We start from the raw sequence: 24,355 nt of genomic DNA on the forward strand, positions 1-24,355 counted from the left end.
GATCACCCTATTCGTAGGGGGCCCCAGTCTCTGACGGTTTTTCAAACGGAGCCCACCGTGAGAGGTGAAGATTGGGTCTGTGTAAACTGAACCCTGCGGCTGGATAAGGTAAGAGGAGATTCCACAGAATTTTCTAATTCTAGTAGGTTTCTCCTTTAAAGCGGGGGTCCACCCACACCGCCAAAAAAAAAAAATATTAAAAGCCAGCAGCTACAAATACTGCACCTGCTGGCTTTTAATGGCCACTTACCTGTCCCAGGGTCCAGCGATGTCGGCAGGCGACGCCGAGAACCCGCTCGGTTCTCGGCAGCTGCCACCGCCACCCTAGGTGAGGGAATAAGGAAGTGAAGCGCTGCGGCTTCACTTCCCGGTTCCCTACTGCGCATGCGCGAGTCGCGCTGCGCATCCCAAGTGGTCCCCGCTCTCTCCTGGGAGCTGTGTGTTTCCCAGGAGACAGCGCGGTGGGGACGGGAAGAGGCGTAGACTCCCATGGGAGTCTATGCCAGAAGTGGGTGCAAATACCTGTCTTAGACAGGTATCTGCACCCCCCTCCCCCCTGAAAGGTGCCAAATGTGACACCGAAGGGGGGGAGGGTTCAGAAAAGCGTAAGTTCCATTTTTGTGTGGATCTCCGCTTTAAGGTAAATGCATGCTATGCCTACTGTGACCACCGGGGGCTGCCAAGAGCACAAACCTTCACATGCTGGATTGTCTGTCTCAGTGCTCATCGCTGCACATGTCTCACAGCGTCTCAGGCCGGCTGCAAAGGTAGGATGGAAGGGGGGATTTCTCATGTTTGAATGTTCCCCCCCAGGCTAGAGAGAGGCCACAGGGGTCTAGAAAGTGGTTATACTGCTCGGGCACCGCTGCCTCAGGCCACCATTTCCGACCATTGCCGTTTAGGCAGGTCTTCACTACCAGCTTCTCTCCTTCCTCCCCCTCCCCCAGCCTTCCTCCCTCCTCCCCCTCCCCCAGCCTTCCTCCATAGTATTACAGGAGAGTCGGCCAGCGCGGGAAGCGCTCGTTTTTTTTCAAAAATCGAGGGTGGGGGGGCAGGAGGGGAGGTGCTTAGACTCCCACTCAGGCCAGCTGCAGGCTATTAAGGCACTCTGTACAGGTGCACACAGCCTTTGGAGAGACACAGAGCTGACAGTCGCATGTAAGGTGGGACACAGGCATTCTCCTAGGCAGCATTTACTGAAATAACACCAGACTGAGCATTGGGTAGCAAGGCTTTTAGCCAGACTACATCGCTCAGCAGTCAGTGTTCATTTGTATACCTCACACCTTGTTGCTTTGCACTATGGGTAGAAGAGGTTCAAGCACCCCAAGAACCAGAGACACTAGGGGATCTCGTTCAGGTTCTGAGGGCCCCCTGTCTGCAGCATCCTCCCCCCCTGATGGACCAGGGACGGCTAGCCAGGGAGAGCCGTTGGGGTCAGGGGCTACAACTGCTTCTGGCACTTCAGCCCCTGTATATATTACACAAGAGGTTTTTTCCTCAACCATTAATGGTCTAGAGGAAAGATTAATGGCCGTGATTACGTCTTCACTCAGTAGAAGAAAACGCACTAGGCCTTCCTCTGTTCCCTAAGACCCTCAGGAAGAGGAGCTCTGGGATAAAGGAGACGAATCCCTTTCAGAGGATCGGGATAGGACGGATGGTTCCTCTTCAGAGGAATCAGGTGGAGAGGGATCCTCTGCGACTTCCCAAGAGGAGAAAGTCTTAGTGCAGATCCTTACTGGATTGGTCCGCTCCACATTTAAGTTGCCCCTACCTGAAACTGCTAAAGAATCCTCTTCTGTTTGGGGTCACTGAAACCTTTCCAAGCAGCACAGGCTTTTCCTGTTCATAATTTACTTGAAAAGCTCATTTATTCTGAGTGGGATCACCCAGACAAACGTTTTTTTCCGCCGAGAAAGTTTTCAACACTTTATCCGATGGAAGAAAAGTTTATTAAAATGTGGGGAATACCAGCCATTGATGCCGCCATTTCCTCCGTAAAAAAATAATAGTGTGACTTGTCCTGTAGACAATGCTCAGATGCTCAGGGATCCTGTAGATAAAAAGATGGAATCCCTATTGAAGGATGTTTTCTCCTTAGCAGGTTCAGTGGCTCAACCTGCAGTAGCAGCGATTGGAGTCTGTCAATACTTAAGAGACCATGTTAAGCAGGTCATCAAAGTATTACCTGAACAGCAGGCCCAGGGGTTTGCTAACCTTCCAGCGGCCTTATGCTTTGTGGTTGACGCCATTAGAGATTCTATCGTGCAAACCTCCCGTCTTTCACGGGGGTTGGTGCATATACGTAGAATCCTATGGTTGAAAAATTGGTCAGCCGAAGCACCATGTAAGAAGCTGCTGGCTGGGTTTCCATTTCGTGGTGCAAGGTTGTTTGGAGAAGACTTGGATAACTATATCAAGAGAATCTCTTGTGGGAAAAGCACTCTCTTACCTGTTAAGAAGAGTAAGGGTCCCTCTTTCAAACAAACTCTTTCCCCACAGCACCAGGGGCTTCAGCCTCCAGCAGTCTCGACGGCCGCCTCCATCTGGGTCCAGAGACAAGAGTCAACCCCAGGGACAAAAGAAGTCCTGGGGGAAGAAGCCTACTAGGCAAAACACTAAGACCTCTGCATGAGGGGGCGCCCCCGCTCACTCGAGTGGGGGGAAGACTGCGACAGTTCTCAGGGCTCTGGCAGGAGGATTTCCAGGACAGATGCGTAATCTCCACGGTAACCTTAGGGTACAAGCTGGAGTTTCAGGAATTTTTCCCTCTCCTCGGTTCCTCAGATCAAGTGTCCCCAGAGACCCAGAGAAGAAGCAGTCGCTCCTTCTAGCGTTAGAGCGACTTTTGTCGCAGGAGGTCATTATGATAGTTCCCGCAAAGGACCAGGGATTGGGCTTCTATTCCAACCTTTTTATGGTCCAAAAGCCAAATGGAGATGTCAGACCCATTCTGGATTTAAGGGATCTGAACCGATTCCTAAGGATTCATTCCTTCCGCATGGAATCAATTCGGACAGTAGTTCCCACCCTGCAGGGAGGAAAATTTCTGGCATTGATAGAAATCAGAGATGCATATCTGCATGTGCCCATTTTTCCTGCTCATCAGAAGTTTCTGCGCTTTGAGGTAGGGGGGGCGCCATTTCCAGTTTGTGGCTCTGCCTTTCGGGATAGCCACTGCACCTCGAGTGTTCACAAAGATCTTGGCTCCTCCTCTGGCTAGATTAGGGGCTCAGGGTATAGCTGTCATAGCATACCTAGACGACCTGCTCTTGATAGACCGGTCGGTAGCCTCTTTGAATGGAAACTTGAGGACCACAGTCAGGTATCTAGAACACCTGGGTTGGATCCTCAACCTAGAAAAGTCTTTCCTAAAACCAGTAAGAAGACTGGAGTATTTAGGTCTGATTATAGATACAAGCCAGGAGAAAATATTTCTACCCCAGGCAAAGATCGCTGCTTTAAGAGAGCTGATTCTGGCAGTCAGGACCAAGAAGGGTCCCTCTGTCCGCCTTTGTATGAGGCTACTAGGGAAGATGGTGTCTTCATTCGAAGCAGTTCCCTATGCTCAGTTTCATTCAAGAATGCTGCAACACCGTATTCTGTCGACCTGGAACAAGAAGGTTCAGGCATTAGACTTTCCGATGCACCTGTCGCATGCGGTGCGTCAGAGCCTCAATTGGTGGCTCATACCCGAAAACCTGCAGAAGGGGAAATCCTTTCTACCGGTTACCTGGACGGTGGTAACAACAGATGCCAGTCTGTCAGGTTGGGGAGCAGTTCTGGAACAGTCTGCGGTTCAGGGGATATGGTCCAAGACCGAGAGGACCTTACCCATCAACATTCTGGAGATCCGGGCGATATATCTAGCCCTAAAAGCCTGGACTATCAGGCTACAGGGTTGTCTGGTCAGGATCCAGTCCGACAATGCCACAGCAGTGGCTTATGTCAATCATCAGGGAGGCACCCGGAGCCGAGCTGCTCAAAAGGAGGTGAACCAGATCTTAGTCTGGGCAGAGATGCATGTGCCATGCATATCGGCAGTTTTCATCCCGGGAATAGAGAACTGGCAGGCGGACTATCTAAGTCGCCAGCAGTTACTTCCAGGGGAATGGTCTCTGCATCCCGACGTCTTTTGGGCCATATGCCAAAGATGTGGGGTTCCAGATGTAGATCTCTTTGCATCCCGATTCAACAAAAAGATAGACAGATTTGTGGCAAGGACAAAAGATCCTCTTGCATGTGGGACGGATGCGTTGGTGATTCCGTGGCATCAGTTCTCACTGATTTACGCATTCCCGCCTATTCTGCTACTACCACGACTCCTTCGCAGGATCAGGCAGGAAAGGAAGTCGGTACTTCTGGTGGCCCCCGCTTGGCCCAGAAGGACTTGGTATACAGAAATAGTAAGGATGACGGTGGGTTCCCCGTGGACCCTACCGGTATGCCCAGACCTGTTATCTCAAGGTCCAGTGTTCCATCCTGCCTTACAAACGCTAAATTTGACGGTTTGGCTACTGAGACCCACGTTCTGAAGAGTCGTGGGCTCTCAGGTCCTGTCATATCTACCTTGATTAATGCAAGGAAGCCAGCTTCCAGGATGATTTATCATAGAGTCTGGAAAGCTTATGTATCCTGGTGTGAATCCAGAGGTTGGCATCCCAGGAAATATGTCATAGGTAGAATTCTTGATTTTCTACAATTAGGATTAGAGATGAAGCTGGCCTTGAGTACCATCAAGGGCCAGGTCTCTGCTTTATCAGTATTATTTCAGCGGCCACTTGCTTCGCATTCTTTGGTCCGAAGCTTTATGCAGGGGGTGATGCGTCTTAATTCTCCGGGTTGAGCGCCCCTAAACCCCTGGGACTTGAACTTGGTCCTGGCTGTGTTACAGAAACAGCCTTTTGTACCAATAAGTCAGATTCCTTTGGTCTTGTTGACAAGGAAGTTAATTTTTCTGGTGGCCATCTCTTCTGCTAGAAGAGTTTCAGAATTAGCAGCCCTTTCCTGTAAGGAGCCTTATTTGATTATACACAAGGATAGAGTGGTACTACGCCCTAATCCTAGTTTTTTACCGAAGGTGGTTTCTGATTTTCATTTAAACCAAGACATTGTTCTACCTTCCTTTTTTCCAGATCCCTGTTCTCCGGAAGAGAGATCTCTACATTCGTTGGATGTAGTAAGAGCAGTTAAGGCCTATCTCGGGGCAACTGTTCAGATCCACAAGACGGATGTTTTGTTTGTGCTGCCAGAGGGTCCCAATAGAGGACAGGCAGCGTCAAAAACTACCATTTCTAAATGGATTCGACAATTGATCATTCAAGCTTACGGTTTGAAACAGAAGATTCCTCCGTTTCAGATCAGGGCACATTCCACAAGGGCTATTGGTGCTTCTTGGGCAGTGCATCACCGGGCCTCTATGGCTCAATTCTGCAAGGCCGCAACCTGGTCTTCAGTTCATACATTCACCAGATTCTATCAGGTGGATGTGAGAAGGCATGAGGATATCGCCTTTGGACGTAGTGTGCTGCAGGCAGCGGTACAGGGTCCTCAGGTCTGATTGCACCCTACTTGGTCGTGGTTCTCCCCCCTCAGGTAGCATTGCTCTGGGACATCCCATCAGTAATTATTGTGGCTCTGTGTCCCGTGATGTTCGAGAAAGAAAATAGGATTTTTAAAAACAGCTTACCTGTAAAATCCTTTTCTTTCGAAGGACATCACGGGACACAGAGGTCCCGCCCCTCTTCTTGTACACTATATTGCTTGGCTACAAAACTGAGGTATCCCTGCAAGGGATGGGAGGGATTATATAGGGGGTTGAACTTCCTGATAGGGTGTGCCAGTGTCCAATCACCAGTGATACCCTATATAACCCATCAGTAATTACTGTGTCTGTGTGTCCCATGATGTCCTTCGAAAGAAAAGGATTTTACAGGTAAGCTGTTTTAAAAAATCCTATTATTACAGACTCCAGTAGACCTTGGCGTGCTTGACACAACACTCTGTTCAAGGGAAACATCCTTCTTTGAATGCAGTCTTAGGCCTGCTTTACACTAGTGGGATTTCAGATGCTACCTTAGTCGCACATAATCGCATGACAAGGGAAAATCCGTTCACATCAATGCAACTCAGCACGGAGCAATTTTGGAAAAGGTTCCTGTACTACTTTGGTGTGATTTCAGCCACATAGAATATACAAGCCTTATCAAAGTTGCATCCAAGTAGTGCTACGTAATTGCACTGAAAGTCGGGAAAAAATCGTGCAGCAGTGTGAACCGAGCCTTACACTAGTTCTACCTGTTTAGATTTCTTTACTCTGCTGCCACCTACTGAAAGTCTGACTACCTATATAGGCTGTGTACACAAAACACACAGTGTCAAAAGAGCAGCATTATGAAAGATGTCATTGCTGACTTGTAAATGAGGGTAGAAGCTGTGAAGCTTTCATTCATGTTCCTATATTTAAACACACATGCACACTTCCACACCCACACAGGTTGAACTGGATGGACTGGCGTCTTTATTCAACCTTACCAACTCTGTAACTATGTAATTTTCAACTGAACCAGACCAAGTATTGAAATTCTTATTTCACTGCCGGCTTCCTTGTTCGGGGTCATTGCCCCACTAAGTAAAAAAGCAAGGATAAGACCCCTTTCACATAGGCTTTCCAATCAGGCCCGCCTGTCAGTCTTCCCCGTTCCATTAACACTCACCTACCTCTGAGTCCATCCAGGACCTGGGGAAAAAAAAGTTAAAGGACTGCTTCTTTTTCTGTATTTCCTGATTTAAAAGTGATGGATTGGAGGTAAGCTTGATATAAATGGACACCAGTCCGTTTACATCTAGCTACCCATAGAAGCAACACTGGTCTCCCAAAGTCCTCCATCTAAATGTGGACTGATACTGAAGGGGAACAGATCACAAAATTAAGCAGGGGATCTGTTCAAATTTCCCACTGAACAGAGCTGACAAAACCTGACTGGAAGGACCTTACAGATGACCGCCCTAGAAATTCTGCTTAAGGGCCCTTTCACACGTGCGAGCCGTTCAGATCCGGCTGTCAGTTTTTTCAGCGAACCTAAACGGTCACTCCATACATCTCTATGGAGCTACAGATGTCAGCTGTGACATGTCCGCCGACATCCGATCCGCTCCGCAAAATCCAGACGGATGGAAACCCTATTTTCCATCTGTCGATCGGATGAAAACGGACAGACGGTCCGTAATCATCCAACCCCCCCGTAGAGGAGAACGGAGATCTGACTGGTCAGTCCCTGCACAATGTGCAGAGATGGACTTGTCATCCGCCGGCTCAGCGGGGATCAACGGATGAAGCATATTTAGAATTAACATAAGGATGCTCCAAAGCACACATCTCATAAGAGAAATGTGCGCTGCTGTTTCTGGCCACCTCCTAGAAATGCTAGTTGCCTGGCTGTCTGGTTTCAGTACTTCTGAGTCACTGACCCGGAATAAGCATGCAACAAATACAAGAGAGGCCAGAACTTCTTATCTCTATGCTTTGTTTCAGGTCATACACTCAGGGAATATTGAGATAAAAGCATCAAGGAACTGGCATTTTCAGAAAGAATTCAGCAGTGTCAGCCTACAGATTTCTCTTACGACACACTTTCTGTAGTTTTTTCATGTATGTTTTCCCCTTATAGACAAACTTTTATATTGGCCTGTCCTGTGGACTCGGGAGGGGGAGATTTTCTAAAACTGGAGCACTCAGACATTAATCTATGGAATACAGAGTATCTGGTAACCACGCTAGCAGGGTGCTTTATGGGTCCAGGTTAGTGGTCCCTCGGACAGGAGTGGACATCTTGACGTCCCTGCAGGGGAGTCAAGACAGGGCCTGTGGGCCCTGAACTATGTTGAATGCCGATGTATATCAGTGATGCACGTGGCAGTCCCCCGAGCAGTGTCGCTCCTATATTATGAGCATTTGCAGGCAGTTTTTTTATGGAAAGACTGCTGTCTCAAGGAATCATCACACCTGTGCTTGGAGAGGAGAGGTCTCACAGCTTCTATTCCAAAGTGTTCACGGTTCCCAAGCCAAGTAGAAATGTCTAATGATGATACTTGCCTGCCTCAAGACTAGAAAGTTGACCTCCTGAAAAAGAGCACCTATGTACATGGAAGGCTTTTGTCACATGGTGTGACGTTTGTAAGTTTCGACCCCAACAGTATGTTATGAGGCAGATCTCGGCTTTGGCAGTGCTATTTCAGAGACCTATCATGTCTTATTTCTTGGTTAAAGCCTTTATGCAGGGTGTCACATGAATTGTTGGGAACTTCCTTTGGTCTTGTCTGTTTTTTAGTCTTCTCCTTTCAGACCTCTCCAATACACATCCTCCCTATGCACAATGATGTCTTTTTGGCAACCATTCCCTACGCTTGCATGATCTCAGAGTTTACTGTGCTTTCCTGCAAGAAACCCTTCCTGATTCTTCATCAGGATACGGTGGTGTCAAGGCCTCGGTCCTTTTACCTACCTAAGGCAGTTTCTTTGTTTCACTTGAATCAGGACATTGTGTTGACATATTTTGTCCTAATCCTAAGGAGAAGGTGCTTCACACTTTGGATGTTGTTTGAGCTTCTCGAGTTTATCTGAAATCTACAGCTTTGTTTTGACGGTCAGATTCCCTGTTTGTTCTGCCTGAGGGTCCTCAAGGGTCAGGATGCTTCTTGATCCACTCTTTATAGATAGATTCATCGGCTCATTTCTCAGGCCCAAGGTTCCTTCTTTCTTGGTTAAGGCTCATTCCACCATCAGTGTCAGTGCTTCCTGGGCTATTCAGCATCACTCTTCTGTTCTAGTTGGTAAGGCTGCTACCTTCACTGTTCTAATTTGTAAGGCTACTACTTTAATTGCTGCCAGTTAGATGTTTATGCCTATGTGAAAGCAAGCTTTAGGCAAAGGGTTTTGCAGGCAGCTTTGTAGTTGGGTTTCCCCTGTTCTGTTACAGAATTTTAGCTGTTTTCGCTTTGTTACTGTGTTGCCCTTCCCTCAAGTTCAGGGCTTTGGGACATCCCAAATAGACATGTATATGAGTTCTCTGTGTCCTGTGATGTACTCAAACTAAAGCATTTTTACAGGTAAATGTAAAAATCTTAATTTCTCAGGCTTCACACAAGCTGTCCGTTTTTCATACAGCCATTGACAGATAAAACACGATAGTGCATCCCTATGGAAAAACGGATGGAAATGGATGATAATCTATTTACATCAGTTTATATCCGAATCCGTCAACATCCGTTTTTTGAAACAGATCAAAGCTCTATTTTTCTTCCGTTTAAAAAAACGGATCAGACGGAAAATGGATGTAAGCTGACAAACTGTCTGTATTCCATCCGTTTTTTGACTTTTAGTGGATGTAAATAAACTGATGAAAAGATGTGACTGAACTGATAAAATGAAGGGTGAATGGTCCATGTGTGTGAAAGGGGCCTAAAGGTATAATTTAATTCTGGTGAAATGACAATTCTTAAACTTTTTTGCAGAAAGAATTGGCAAACTCTGAGGACTGTCCACGCATGTGTGCTTATAAACTAGTAACAATAAAGTTTAGATGGTGGGGGCTTCAAAATAAAATAGAAAATTTTATTCAGAAGGTAAGATGCATTTATTACCTCTTTATACGTTGGCGATATGGGTTTCTTTTTCAACCTTTGTATATACCATCTTGTTTTTTTAGGAGATGTACAGTCAACTGGGGTCATGTAATTTCTGCATTTATGGCATTTAAAATCTAATATGATCTGTACTGCTCAGGGTTCAGGGTTTATAAGAATAAGCTTTGACAGATACATTGGAGACAATTTCCCAAAAGTGGAGCACACAGAATCTGGCGCAGCTCTGCATAGTAACCAATCGGCTTCTAACTTCAGCTAGATCAATTAAGCTTTGACAATAAAACCTGGTCCAATTTTAGCAATCCGCCCAATACAACACTATCTTCTACATGTTAGAAGAGCTTTGGCAATTTGTAATGAGTGTAGGAGGTAGTGTCTTATGTTATCTAATAGTGGAATGTCTTAATTGCATTTTTAGAAGTACTCTCATGCTTCATCTAAAACTGCTACTTTAGAGACAAGGGAGTTAAAGTGACCCTTTGTTTTTCCTATCCCATCTAAGGCTACTCTTAAACGTTAAGATTTCTTTCATTCAGCATTGTGTGCTGAACAAGAGAAATCCGAAGGTTCCCTATCTGTCGGCTTTTGTCTTCTTGACAGCCGCTGCTCCCAGAATACCCAGTGACTGCATCTGATTGGCTGCAGTTGCTGTTCAGATAAGAATTTTCTCCCCGACTCCTTAGCAGTTCAGATTGAGCTTTGTTGAGTCAGGTGGTGCCCACCCATGGCTCAAATTTTGGTTGATGTGTATGGTTAGCATAAAAGTATATGTTCTTGGAGGCTGCTGTAAACTTTGTTGCGTTATTTTGCTTGTCACAACTCTGATAATCCCTAGATAGCTGTTGTGAAATGGTAAAAATCAACTTTGCCTTCAGATGTCCGATATTCGCAACAGCAAGGTGTGTCCAAACACAAGCATACCCATCCCTCCTTTTCTGACTTTTTTCTGTTGGTTGACTGTTCACCATCCTAGCATAGTGCGTTGTCAGGCAAAAGAAAAAAGGAAGCCATTTGGGAATGTGTGATGTATATGAACCCAGACAGGTGCAGGTTGGTTTTTCCAGAGTTTTCATGGCTGCTACTGCTGGAGAGCTGTGACATCAAAAAGAGAGCAATTAAAAGCTTACAATGTCATCTATGCACAGGTAGTTTTAGATGGGGTAGCACAAGTTACTTTAAAGTGCATCTATGGTCAGAATTTAAATTTTATCTTGAAGTCCGTAAACGACGTTAAGATTCCCACACATTTACTTCCTTGATTTGTGTGACATGTATTCACTGTGCCCTGTCAGTAGGCATTGCTGTGTCACACATTTCACAGAGCCTGCCTTCTGAACTACAGAGGTGCTGAGGAGGAGTCTCAGGAGTCGGAGTCAGTACAGGAATCACTGCTTGCAGGCAGCAAGGTACCATGAGATATGTAGTACTTTAGAAGTCAACAGTAAACAGAAGAAAAACTGCAAAGCTTGCAGTGATTCCAGTAAGCTGTGGAAATAGATGACCAGCAGACAGGCAGCACTCAAAACAAGAAAGTGGGTTTTTCAAATAAGCTTATATTGAATTGTCAAAAATAACTGATGATGTATTGCTTTTACAATGCTGATGTTCTAGCATGGAAGTGAATGGTGTGACCACCGACTGCTTTAATTACTATTTTTTGTGATTCTTGATTCTTTACAAAAGTGTGTTGAATATTTATAAAATGCAGACCGAAAACCATTTATTCTTTTTTCCCAAAAACTTTGCCAGTTTAGCTTTAGGCTCGATTCACATCTATGCATGTTGCTTTTGAGCGTTTCTGCAGTGCTTTAACCACTTAAGGACCGCCTAACGCCGATTTACGTCGGCAAGGCGGCACGGGCAGGCAAAATCACGTACATGTACGTGATTTGCCTCTCGCGGGTGGGGGGTCCGATCGGACCCCCCCCCGGTGCCCGAAGCGGTCCCGTTCTGTTCCCCGGCGATCCGAGATGAGGGGGAGGCCATCCGTTCGTGGCCCCCCCCTCGCGATCGCCGCCGGCCAATGGGAACACTCCTTTGCTGCTGTATGCTAAACAGCAGCAAAGGAAATGATGTCATCTCCCCTCGGCTCGGTATTCCGTTCCAGCGCCGAGGGGAGAAGACATCAATGTAAGTGCACAACACACTACACACACAGTAGAACATGCCAGGCATACAAAACACCCCGATCCCCCCCCCGATCGCCCCCCGATCCCCCCCCAATCACCCCCCCCCCTGTCACAAACTGACACCAGCAGGTTTTTTTTTTTTTTTTTTCTGATTACTGCATAGTGTCAGTTTGTGACAGTTACAGTGTTGGGACAGTGAGTATTACCCCCCTTTAGGTCTAGGATACCCCCCTAACCCCCCCTAATAAAGTTTTAACCCCTTGATCACCCCCCATCGCCAGTGTCGCTAAGCGATCATTTTTCTGATCGCTGTATTAGTGTCACTGGTGACGCTAGTTAGTGAGGTAAATATTTAGGTTCGCCGTCAGCGTTTTATAGTGACAGGGACCCCCATATACTACCTAATAAATGTTTTAACCCCTTGATTGCCCCCTAGTTAACCCTTTCACCACTGATCACCGTATAACCGTTACGGGTGACGCTGGTTAGTTTGTTTATTTTTTATAGTGTCAGGGCACCCGCCGTTTATTACCGAATAAAGGTTTAGCCCCCTGATCGCCCGGCGGTGATATGCGTCGCCCCAGGCAGCGTCAGATTAGCGCCAGTACCGCTAACACCCACGCACGCAGCATGCGCCTCCCTTAGTGGTATAGTATCTGATCGGATCAATATCTGATCCGATCAGATCTATACTGGCGTCCCCAGCAGTTTAGGGTTCCCAAAAACACAGTGTTAGCGGGATCAGCCCAGATACCCGCTAGCACCTGCGTTTTGCCCCTCCGCCCAGCCCACCCAAGTGCAGTATCGATCGATCACTGTCACTTACAAAACACTAAACGCATAACTGCAGCGTTCGCAGAGTCAGGCCTGATCCCTACGATCGCTAACAGTTTTTTTGGTAGCATTTTGGTGAACTGGCAAGCAAGCACCAGGCAGCGTCAGGTTAGCGCCAGTATCGCTAACACCCACGCACGCACCGTACACCTCCCTTAGTGGTATAGTATCTGATCAGATCAATATCTGATCCGATCAGATCTATACTAGCGTCCCCAGCAGTTTAGGGTTCCCAAAAACGCAGTGTTAGCGGGATCAGCCCAGATACCTGCTAGCACCTGCGTTGTGCCCCTCCGCCCGGCCCAGCCCAGCCCACCCAAGTGCAGTATCGATCGATCACTGTCACTTACAAGGCACTAAACGCATAACTGCAGCGTTCGCAGAGTCAGGCCTGATCCCTGCGATCGCTAACAGTTTTTTTGGTAGCATTTTGGTGAACTAGCAAGCACCGGCCCCAGGCAGCGTCAGGTTAGCGCCAGTACCACTAACACCCACGCACGCAGCATACGCCTCCTTTAGTGGTATAGTATCTGAACGGATCAATATCTGATCCGATCAGATCTATACTAGCGTCCCCAGCAGTTTAGGGTTCCCAAAAACGCAGTGTTAGCGGGATCAGCCCAGATACCTGCTAGCACCTGCGTTTTGCCCCTCCGCCCGGCCCAGTCCAGCCCACCCAAGTGCAGTATCGATCGATCACTGACACTTACAAAACACTAAACGCATAACTGCAGCGTTCGCAGAGTCAGACCTGATCCCTGCGATCGCTAACAGTTTTTTTGGAAGCTTTTTATTGAACTGGCAAGCACCAGCGGCCTAGTACACCCCGGTCGTAGTCAAACCAGCGCTGCAGTAACACTTGGTGACGTGGCGAGTCCCATAAGTGCAGTTCAAGCTGGTGAGGTGGCAAGCACAAGTAGTGTCCCGCTGCCACCAAAAAGACAAACACAGGCCCGTCGTGCCCATAGTGCCCTTCCTGCTGCATTCGCCAATCCTAATTGGGAACCCACCACTTCTGCAGCGCCCGTACTTCCCTCATTCACATCCCCAACCAAATGCAGTCGGCTGCATGAGAGGCATTTTCTTTATGTCCTCCCGAGTACCCCTACCCAACGAACCCCCCCAAAAAGATGTTGTGTCTGCAGCAAGCGCGAATATAGGCGTGACACCCGCTATTATTGTCCCTCCTGTCCTGACAATCCTGGTCTTTGCATTGGTGAATGTTTTGAACGCTACCATTCACTAGTTGAGTATTAGCGTAGGGTACAGCATTGCACAGACTAGGCACACTTTCACAGGGTCTCCCAAGATGCCATCGCATTTTGAGAGACCCGAACCTGGAACCGGTTACCGTTATAAAAGTTAGTTACAAAAAAAGTGTAAAAAAAAAATATATATATATAAAATAAAAAAAAATAGTTGTCGTTTTATTGTTCTTTCTCTCTATTCTCTCTCTCTATTGTTCTGCTCTTTTTTTACTGTATTCTATTCTGCAGTGTTTTATTGTTGTTGTTATTATGTTTTATCATGTTTGTTTTTCAGGTATGTAATTATTTATACTTTACTGTTTACTGTGCTTTATTGTTAACCATTTTTTTGTCTTCAGTTACGCCATTCACAACTTTGAGTGGTTATACCAGAATGATGCCTGCAGGTTTAGGTATCATCTTGGTATCATTCTTTTCAGCCAGCGGTCGGCTTTCATGTAAAAGCAATCCTAGCGGCTAATTAGCCTCTAGACTGCCTTTACAAGCCGTGGGAGGGAATGCCCCCCCCCCCCCCACCGTCTTCCGTGTTTTTCTCTGGCTCTCCTGTCTCAACAGGGAACCTGAGAATGCAGCCGGTAATTCAGCCAGCTGACCATAGAGCTGATCAGAGACAAGAGTGGCTCCAAACATCTCTATGGCCTAAGAAACCGGAAGCTACGAGCATTTTATGACTTAGATTTCGCCGGATGTAAATAGCGCCATTGGGAAATTGGGGAAGCATTTTATCACACCGATCTTGGTGTGGTCAGATGCTTTGAAGGCAGAGGAGAGATCTAGGGTCTAATAGACCCCAATTTTTTCAAAAAAGAGTACCTGTCACTACCTATTGCTATCATAGGGGATATTTACATTCCCCGAGATAACAATAAAAATGATTTAAAAAAAAAAAAATGAAAGGAACAGTTTAAAAATAAGATAAAAAAGCAAAAAAATAATAAAGAAAAAAAAAAAAAAAAGCACCCCTGTCGCCCCCTGCTCTTGCGCTAAGGCGAACGCAAGCGGCGGTCTGTCGTCAAACGTAAACAGCAATTGCACCATGCATGTGAGGTATCGCCGCGAAGGTCAGATCGAGGGCAGTAATTTTTGCAGTAGACCTCCTCTGCAAATCTAAAGTGGTAACCTGTAAAGGCTTTTAAAGGCTTTTAAAAATGTATTTATTTTGTTGCCACTGCACGTTTGTGCGCAATTGTAAAGCATGTCATGTTTGGTATCCATGTACTCGGTCTAAGATCATCTTTTTTATTTCATCAAACATTTGGGCAATATAGTGTGTTTTAGTGCATTAAAATTGAAAAAAGTGTGTTTTTTTCCCCAAAAAATGCGTTTGAAAAATCGCTGCGCAAATACTGTGTGAAAAAAAAAAATGAAACACCCACCATTTTAATCTGTAGGGCATTTGCTTTAAAAAAATATATAATGTTTGGGGGTTCAAAGTAATTTTCTTGCAAAAAAAAAAACTTTTTCATGTAAAAAATAAGTGTCAGAAAGGGCTTTGTCTTCAAGTGGTTAGAAGAGTGGGTGATGTGTGACATAAGCTTCTAAATGTTGTGCATAAAATGCCAGGACAGTTCAAACCCCCCCCCAAATGACCCCATTTTGGAAAGTAGACACCCCAAGCTATTTGCTGAGAGGCATGTCGAGTCCATGGAATATTTTATATTGCGACACAAGTTGCGGGAAAGAGACAAATTTTTTTTTTTTTTTTTTTTTTTTTTGCACAAAGTTGTCACTAAATGATATATTGCTCAAACATGCCATGGGAATATGTGAAATTACACCCCAAAATACATTCTGCTGCTTCTCCTGAGTACGGGGATACCACATGTGTGAGACTTTTTGGGAGCCTAGCCGCGTACGGGACCCCGAAAACCAAGCACCGCCTTCAGGCTTTCTAAGGGCGTGAATTTTTGATTTCACTCTTCACTGCCTATCACAGTTTCGGAGGCCATGGAATGCCCAGGTGGCACAAAACCCCCCCAAATGACCCCATTTTGGAAAGTAGACACCCCAAGCTATTTGCTGAGAGGTATAGTGAGTATTTTGCAGACCTCACTTTTTGTCACAAAGTTTTGAAATTTGAAAAAAGAAAAAAAAAAAAAGTTTTTTCTTGTCTTTCTTCATTTTCAAAAACAAATGAGAGCTGCAAAATACTCACCATGCCTCTCAGCAAATAGCTTGGGGTGTCTACTTTCCAAAATGGGGTCATTTGGGGGGGTTTTGTGCCACCTGGGCATTCCATGGCCTCCGAAACGGTGTTAGGCAGTGAAGAGTAAAATCAAAAATTCACGCCCTTAAAAACGCTGAAGGCGGTGATTGGTTTTCGGGGTCCCGTACGCGGCTAGGCTCCCAAAAAGTCTCACACATGTGGTATCCCCGTACTCAGGAGAAGCAGCTAAATGTATTTTGGGGTGCAATTCCACATAGGCCCATGGCCTGTGTGAGCAATATATCATTTAGTGACAACTTTGTGCAAAAAAAAAAAAAAAAAAAAAAAAAGTGTCACTTTCCCGCAACTTGTGTCAAAATATAAAATATTCCATGGACTCAATATGCCTCTCAGCAAATAGCTTGGGGTGTCTACTTTCCAAAATGGGGTCATTTGGGGGGGGGTTGTGCCACCTGGGCATTCCATGGCCTCCGAAACTGTGATAGGCAGTGAAGAGTGAAATCAAAAAGTTACACCCTTAGAAATCCTGAAGGCGGTGATTGGTTTTCGGGGTCCCATACGCGGCTAGGCTCCCAAAAAGTCCCACACATGTGGTATCCCCGTACTCAGGAGAAGTAGCTGAATATATTTTGGGGTGCAATTCCACATAGGCCCATGGCCTGTGTGAGCAATATATCATTTAGTGACAACTTTTTGTAAATATTTTTTTTTTTTTTTTTTTTTGTCATTATTCAATCACTTGGGACAAAAAAAATAAATATTCAATGGGTTCAACATGCCTATCAGCAATTTCCTTGGGGTGTCTACTTTCCAAAATGGGGTCATTTGGGGGGGTTTTGTACTGCCCTGCCATTTTAGCACCTCAAGAAATGACATAGGCAGTCATAAACTAAAAGCTGTGTAAATTCCAGAAAATGTACCCTAGTTTGTAGACGCTATAACTTTTGCGCAAACCAATAAATATACGCTTATTGACATTTTTTTTACCAAAGACATGTGGCCGAATACATTTTGGCCTAAATGTATGACTAAAATTGAGTTTATTGGATTTTTTTTATAACAAAAAGTAGAAAATATCATTTTTTTTCAAAATTTTCGGTCTTTTTCCGTTTATAGCGCAAAAAATAAAAACTGCAGAGGTGATCAAATACCATCAAAAGAAAGCTCTATTTGTGGGAAGAAAAGGACGCAAATTTCGTTTGGGTACAGCATTGCATGACCGCGCAATTAGCAGTTAAAGCGACGCAGTGCCAAATTGGAAAAAGACCTCTGGTCCTTAGGCAGCATAATGGTCCGGGGCTCAAGTGGTTAAGCTTCTTTTACCGTGTTTTTGCAGCGATGTGCGTGGTTTTTTTTTCGCTTTACAATCACTGCATATAGCCGGTTGATAAGGAGCGGGCCAGGAAACTGGCCGCTGCGTCCTTAACAACTCATCAGCTGTCAGCAGGCGTCCCCACTGACAGTTGTATGTAAAAGAAAAAAGAATTGGCGGGTCTGGTATGGTATTGGAGGGGACACCCCCATGCAAAAAAGGTAAAAAAAAAAAAAAAAAAAGGCGTGGGGTCCCCCCCAAAACTCAATACCATTCCCTTATCCGAGCATGCAGCCCAGCAGGTCATAAAAGGGAGGGGACGAGCGAGTGCCCCCCCCCCCCGAACCATACCAGGCTGCATGACCTCAACATGGGGGAGGGGTGCTTTGGAGTAGGGGGGCTCTGCACCTCCCAACCCCAAAGCACCTTGTCCTCATGTTGATGGGGACAAGGACCTCTTCCCCACAACCCTGGCCAGGGGTTGTGGGGGTCTGCGGGCAGGGGCTTATCAGAATCTGGAAGCCCACTTTAACAAGTTGGCCCCCAGATCCCGCCCCACCCACCATCTGCTCTGATGTCGCACATTTCTTATATAACTATGGTGCATGGCATCATCCAAATCCTTGTTAAAGGGGGCTTCCAGATTCTGATAAGCCCCCCCCCATCCGCAGACCCCACAACCACCTGCCAGGGTTGTTGGGAAGAGGCCCTTGTCCCCATCAACATGTGGACAAGGTGCTTTGGGATGGGGCAAAGCCCTTACCATCCTTGTCACAGCTAATAGAGCTCAGATTCTAGTTTGTCAGTTTTAATGAGTAATGGGAAATTTCCATCAGTATTAAAACTACTTAATTGAACATGGTCTATAGCAGTGGTCTCCAAACTGGGGAGGCCGGATGCTGGCCTTTTCCTTTATCTGGCCCTTGGGTCCTACCACTAACGTCAATGATGGGACACTGTTTCTTCTACTGACCCAAATGATGGGGCAGTATTTCTTCCACTGACCCAAATTATGGGGCAGTATTCCTTCCACTGACAGGAATGATGGGTCACTATTCCTCCCACTGACCTCAACGATGGAACACCATTTCTCTAATACCAAAAATAGGGCATTGTTCACTCCCACTGATGCCAGGACATTTTCTACTCCAACTGGCCACAGGTTGGCCCCTCTAAAGTCTGAAGGACAGTAAATTGGCCCTTTGTTTATTAAGTTTGGAGGCCCATGGTCTTAAAAATGGTTTCTTGGTAACTGCCCTTGAACATGAAGATGCTCAACAGCCCAGGTATTAAGCATTTTTGTGTGAAGCATGTTTTTACATTTTGGCAGCTTGCATGTTGTGTGTTCTTTTAGGTGACCCCCTTCCTGGGGGCAAAGGCCTGTGTTATGAGACCTGTCCCCAGTGTTTGGGCAGACATGTCAGAATCTATTCACAGGGTCCCCTGACCTAAATAATGTAAAAATTGCAAAGCCATTGGCTTTAGGCTTACCAGTGTGATGTACTAGTAATAAAATTATCTTGTATGCTCTTGCTGCCCAGATTGATAACCTGCCCTCCTTAATCTTGTACTTACTCCAAGCATCTTACACAATTAGCAAATGGTTGTTTCAGGCCATTGAAGTGATGTAATATGGAAGGGGGTGACGTGTTTTATGTAAGTTACAAGAATACTGCAATTAAGAACGGTTTTATCTTGGAGGGATAACAAAACCTAAAATACAAGTCACTTTTATGTAACTGGGCTATAGCAATACTCTGTATTGTTGAACTGTTTCATTTACCTGTGCTGACTTTTAAATGTTTTTTAATTTTACTTGTATGTGCATCTAGTTCTTAAAGCAATAACTTTTAGTTTAAAGCTTAACCTATCTTTGGTCATAGAAAATGAAGTGACACAGCAAAAATTGCTTAATTATACATTAGAGCTGCACGATTCTGGGAAAAATGAGAATCAGGATTCTTTTGCTTGGAATAAAGATCACGATTCTCTCACGATTCTCAAAAAAAATGATAATGAGGCATAGCAAATAAAAGCAAACATGTCATTGCTTCATAAGAATACTGGGGGACGTCCGGGTATTCCTATATGCATCGCTTCGTATTACCTATTCAGCAGGAATCTTTAAGCTGCTGTGACTTGTAAGTTGCTGTTCACTGTCCCTGTCAGACACACCAATGACAAGCTCATGAGCCCTTTAAAAAGTAACACAAACAGCTGTAAATGCTGAGGCTTACGTGATATATCCTCACAGATTATATGAGAGCCAGTGTAGAGGACAGAGATCAGACCAACATTTACTGGTGGATCATAAATATATCTATATGCATCGCTTCGTATTACCTAAAGCCTGCTTCTGTGAAGTGTGATGGAATTGGAGAGTGTGCACACTGCACAGTCACTGCAGTGTTTCCCGGCTCTCCGACTAAGCGACAGCGTGGTTCCACCCATACGCAGGCATCCACTGAGGCGCATCACACTCTACTCTGCTGACAACTGATGTCAGTTCCTAATGCTGACGTCAGTTCCGATATCGGCGCCAAATGCGTTCCACGCTGGTTTCCGATGGCTTCTCCTCCGGTCACTCTGGTCCAGGCTACATCCCAAAAAATCGAGGTAATCCAGGCTATAGATCGCGGGGGGCGGGGGTGAATCGAAATCGCGATTCTATGTACGATTAATCGTGCAGCTCTATTATACATCACACTATAGTTAATTTATGCTGCACCTCCAGGTTAGTGAACACTGGAAAATGGCAAGGTTTGACTTAGCCCTGCATTAACCTTTCCTACGCTCAGGATTGCCTCCGTTTTCTTTTTTTTTTTTTTGTAGAGTCTTTCTCACTGACATGCACTATATCTTCTGAAAACTGCACCTGGCTGTTGAGCCTCGATCCCCAAAAGAATGGGGAAGCAAGACACTACTTGTAGTGGATCCTGCTTGTAGTGCTCAGCTTGGCAGGCGGTTGTGTTTTGGGTGAAGGTTGTCCCCTTTCAGTGCTGGTTCCTGCTTTGAGCTAAAGGGTGGCGGTTTTCTCTATAGTCCTAGGCTCCCTTTCTTGGGGCAGTTTGTGCAGTGTTTGAAGCAGGATATGCATCCAGCTTGAGTGTGAAAAGGCCATGGGTGTGGGTGCCTTGCTGGATTTGTCCTTTCCTTTGTGGGACACCAGCCAGGTTTGACGCTCCCTATTAAGCTATTTTCTGGGCTCCTGGGACGCTGGGAGCCAAATGGCCTGCACCATTTTCCCAGCGCAAAGGTCCACAGTGGGGTGGTCTGTAAAAATCTGAAGCTGTCAGTCACAGCCTTTGTCCAGGGGGTGGCTCAAATTGTACCACCAGTATACTTTCTGCTGGCTACATGGTCCCTCGTGGGACCTCCAAGGCCACCATTTGCACCTATTTAGGACTTTTTTTCTCTCTCTTTACACTGATTGCCTTTCTTGTGGCTGTCGATTCGATCAGGATGGTGTCTAAAACTTGTAACTTTATCCTGTAAGGAGCCGTTTCCTATTCTCTATAAGGATGAAGTTGTTGTAGGGCCTTGGAATGGCTTTTACTCTAAGGTGGTCTTGGCATTTCATTTAAATCAGGATATAGTGTTGCCTTCCTTTTGTCTGGCTTCTAAGCATCCTAAGGAGATTGCTCTCCACTGCCTGGAAGTAGTGAGGATACTAGCATATTATTACTCAGCCATTTTGACCTGAGGGGGAAGGTTCCTCTTTTCAGTGATAGCTCACTCCATTAGAAATGTTGGTGCTTCTTGGACTTTCCAGCACCAGGTTTTGGTTTCTCAGGTCTCTAAAGCCACCACTTTTCTTCTGCACACACATTGACTAAATTTTACCAGGCGGATGTTCAAGTCTCTGCGTGTCCTCCAGTCTGCCCTGTAAGAACCTTCTGTTTAATCCTTTTTCTGTTCTTGGTAAAGGGTAAGCTTACCTGTTCCACCTGTTTTTAGGGTGGAACATGTTCCAGCATCTGCACCTCACCACCCCTCTCTGTGACAGAAAGCGGGGGATCTTCATCCCCCACCCACTGTCATATGGCTGTGCAGGGCAGAGTTCTGTGAATGAATGAACTACTGTCAGCCACCGTGAACGGCAAGGGTGATGGGGAGCAGCATCCTAGTTCAGTGATCCTTTCTACTCTGATTACTTCCTGCAGGCGGAGATATGGGCATACAGCTATCTGGGGAGTCTGCAGGAGCTGGACATCTGCTGATCGCGGGTGCAATGCTCTGCAGGTGCCTTAGAAAAAAAGTATTCACATTTTTTTTACCTGCAAATTAATGTTTTTTTTTTTTTCTCAAGGTGAGTGTAGCCTTTAAGTGGTTTTCTTGATGGGCCCGTTGTTTGTTGCCCGTCCCTCATGGGATTGCTTTTGGACATCCTAATAGTCTAATGCTGCGTACACACGATCAGACTTTCCGCCAACAAAACCATGGATTTTTTTCCGAAGGATATTGGCTCAAACTTGTCTTGCATACACACGGTCACACAAATGTTGGCCAAAAATTCCGAACGTGGGAACGCGGTGACGTACAAGACGTACGTCGAGCCGAGAAAAAGGAAGTTCAATAGCCAGTGCGGCTCCTTCTGCTTGATTCAGAGCATGCGTGAACTTTTGTGTGACGGACTTGTGTACATACGATCGGAATTTCCGACAACAAGTTTTGTTGACGGAAAATTTGAGAACCTGCTTTCAAACATTTGTGTGCAGAAATTCCGACAGCAAATGTTCGATGGAGCATACACACGGTCGGACTTTCTGACAACAAGCTCATATCGAACATTTCCCGTCGGAAAGTTCAAACGTGTGTACACGGCATTAGCGTTAACTCTCTCTCGTGATGTATAATTATGGATATTACCTGTAAAATCCCTTTCTTAGAGTACATCACAGGACACAAGTCTCTTTTCAAGGCAATGCTGGGAGTGAGAAGGGTTTTGCAGAGCTGAGTCAAGCTTTGCTATTTGCCAGTGTCCACTCACATGGAAGCGACGCATAACCCAGAGTGTCTATGAATTAACTCTCATGTGTCCAGTGATGTACTCCAAGAAAGCTATTTTACAGGTAAGTCAAAAACCCTGTTAGATCTCCTGTATGGTGCTCTGATCTGCTACAGCGAGACCCAGAAGCCCAGGCACTGACATGTGTAGCCTTGAGGGCATGCCTAGCAATACCTAAAAACCCACGTTCAGAAAAGTTATTTGCATAGAAACTTTGGCGCTGCAGACCAGGTTACCTTGCAAGAGAACTACAGAAGTAGAGGGTGTCTCCAGGGTTAACTTTTTATGTTACTGTATTTATGATCTGCTTTAAAAGGTAAAGTGTGGATGTTTTCTTCTACTGCAGATCAGTGGTATTAAGGGTGTCTTATTTTCTGTCCTCATTTGAAATTACAATATAGAGCTATTCTCACAGCTATTAAACACCTTGTACATCCCATTGTAATATATCACTAGTGTCAAATTTGAAGAATACCGCTTTATCACTTTTTTTTTTTTTTCTTAAGCAAGAAAAACGAATATTCACAAACTTTCACCGTCAGTTGTTCTGTTGGATTGACAAGTGGATTGACCTAACAATGGAAGACATAAGAAGGATGGAGGATGAAACACAAAAGGAATTGGAAGCAGTAAGAATATTATTTACATGTGTCACTTGCGTTTTCGTATTTGTACAATAAAAAGTTATCCATATAGTAAAAAATGTACTCTACAACAATAGCATTATAGGTAGACGCTTAATTTCATGGGTTGCACTCCATTGGTATGATTTTATTTGCTTTTTCAAGCTTCAGATTTTTTTTTTTTTTTTGAAATTTATTTTTGCATGCTCTTAAGCATTAGGTGCATTCCTCTAAATGTTTCATGAAGGGGGGGGGGGGGTTCTCATTGCTCCTGTTTAGTCGTTTAACATGCAGCCTGTGCCCCCCATTGCGGAGCTCTTCTGAAGTCTGATTGTCTGGCTGTTATGCTGAATTTACCAAGCTTGTTCTGGGTCCACGACTCAAGTATTGAAAGCAGAGCTAGCCAGATAACTAGCGTTCTTTGAAGGTGGTTAGGAATGGCAGCCCTCATGTTTGTCACGGTTGACGTGTTTATTTTTTCTCTCTCAGGAACTTTGATTTGCAACAGGATGTTGCTGAGATTGTTATCCAAGACTGGTCATGAGTTTTATTTCCCATATTTTGCCCACACTTCGTTTGATAGCGAGGACTACTTATGGTTACTTATGGCTGCTGCTGTTCATACTATAAATCAAAAGGAATTTTTACGAGATGATTTTTAAAACTACATTCATGAGCTTTGCAGTAATCTCATGCTGAGTAGGAACCTTTGCATGCATGTGGAATATTTGGATTGTTCACTATTTGGTCCACAGCTTCTGCCAGAAGTAGCTTACAGGCGAACATTGTGGACTGGCGTGGAGTATTAAGTGGAATAGCACCTTTGTCATAATTGAAATAAACCACAGCCCATAGAGGACCTTTAGTTAAGTTTCCTACTAATAAGTATAGCTATAGAAAATCTATTTACTTTCTTGTCAAGTTAACTACTGAGACAACATGGAAGTTTCTATTACTGATTGGGGCATGTTAAAAACTAATGTTTTCTAATGTGCCCTGTTGAAATCGTACAGTGGTCTGGTGGTAATGCAGAAAAACGCAGCTCCATGTACATGGTATGAACAAGTTGTCCTCTAATCCCCCTTTCCTCAACCCTTGAAGTGCAGCCCACCTTGCCTTAATAACTGATCAATTCAGATGTCGTACCCAGTAGCATCTCTTTACGTTATGCTAGCCTACTGTTGCCCCATTCATCCCCATGGGCAGCCGTTCCCATGACAGCCTTAAATAAAGTATGGCTCACCTATAGGGATGAATGGGGCCACAGGACATATGAAAAATGTGAAGAGGTGCCATCCAGAATCTTGATGGAAGATTCACATTTCATGCCAGAGAGTGACCCAATAGAAAAAGATTTTGCAGGTAT

General features: G+C 45.3%; 1 protein-coding gene across 1 annotated transcript in view; it reads left to right on the forward strand.

Moving 5' to 3' along the window:
• The window catches only part of PITPNB (phosphatidylinositol transfer protein beta), a 117,806-nt gene that overhangs the window by 86,514 nt on the left and 6,937 nt on the right, over positions 1-24,355 (forward strand). Inside the window, exons 9-10 of the mRNA XM_073629349.1 lie at positions 9,517-9,627; positions 22,873-22,995. Of these exons, the coding sequence (XP_073485450.1) occupies positions 9,517-9,627; positions 22,873-22,995 (234 nt within the window). The remainder of the gene's footprint in view (positions 1-9,516; positions 9,628-22,872; positions 22,996-24,355) is intronic.

This window comes from Aquarana catesbeiana, linkage group LG01 (genome assembly GCF_042186555.1).
Source record: "Aquarana catesbeiana isolate 2022-GZ linkage group LG01, ASM4218655v1, whole genome shotgun sequence".
Classification (NCBI taxonomy): domain Eukaryota; kingdom Metazoa; phylum Chordata; class Amphibia; order Anura; family Ranidae; genus Aquarana; species Aquarana catesbeiana.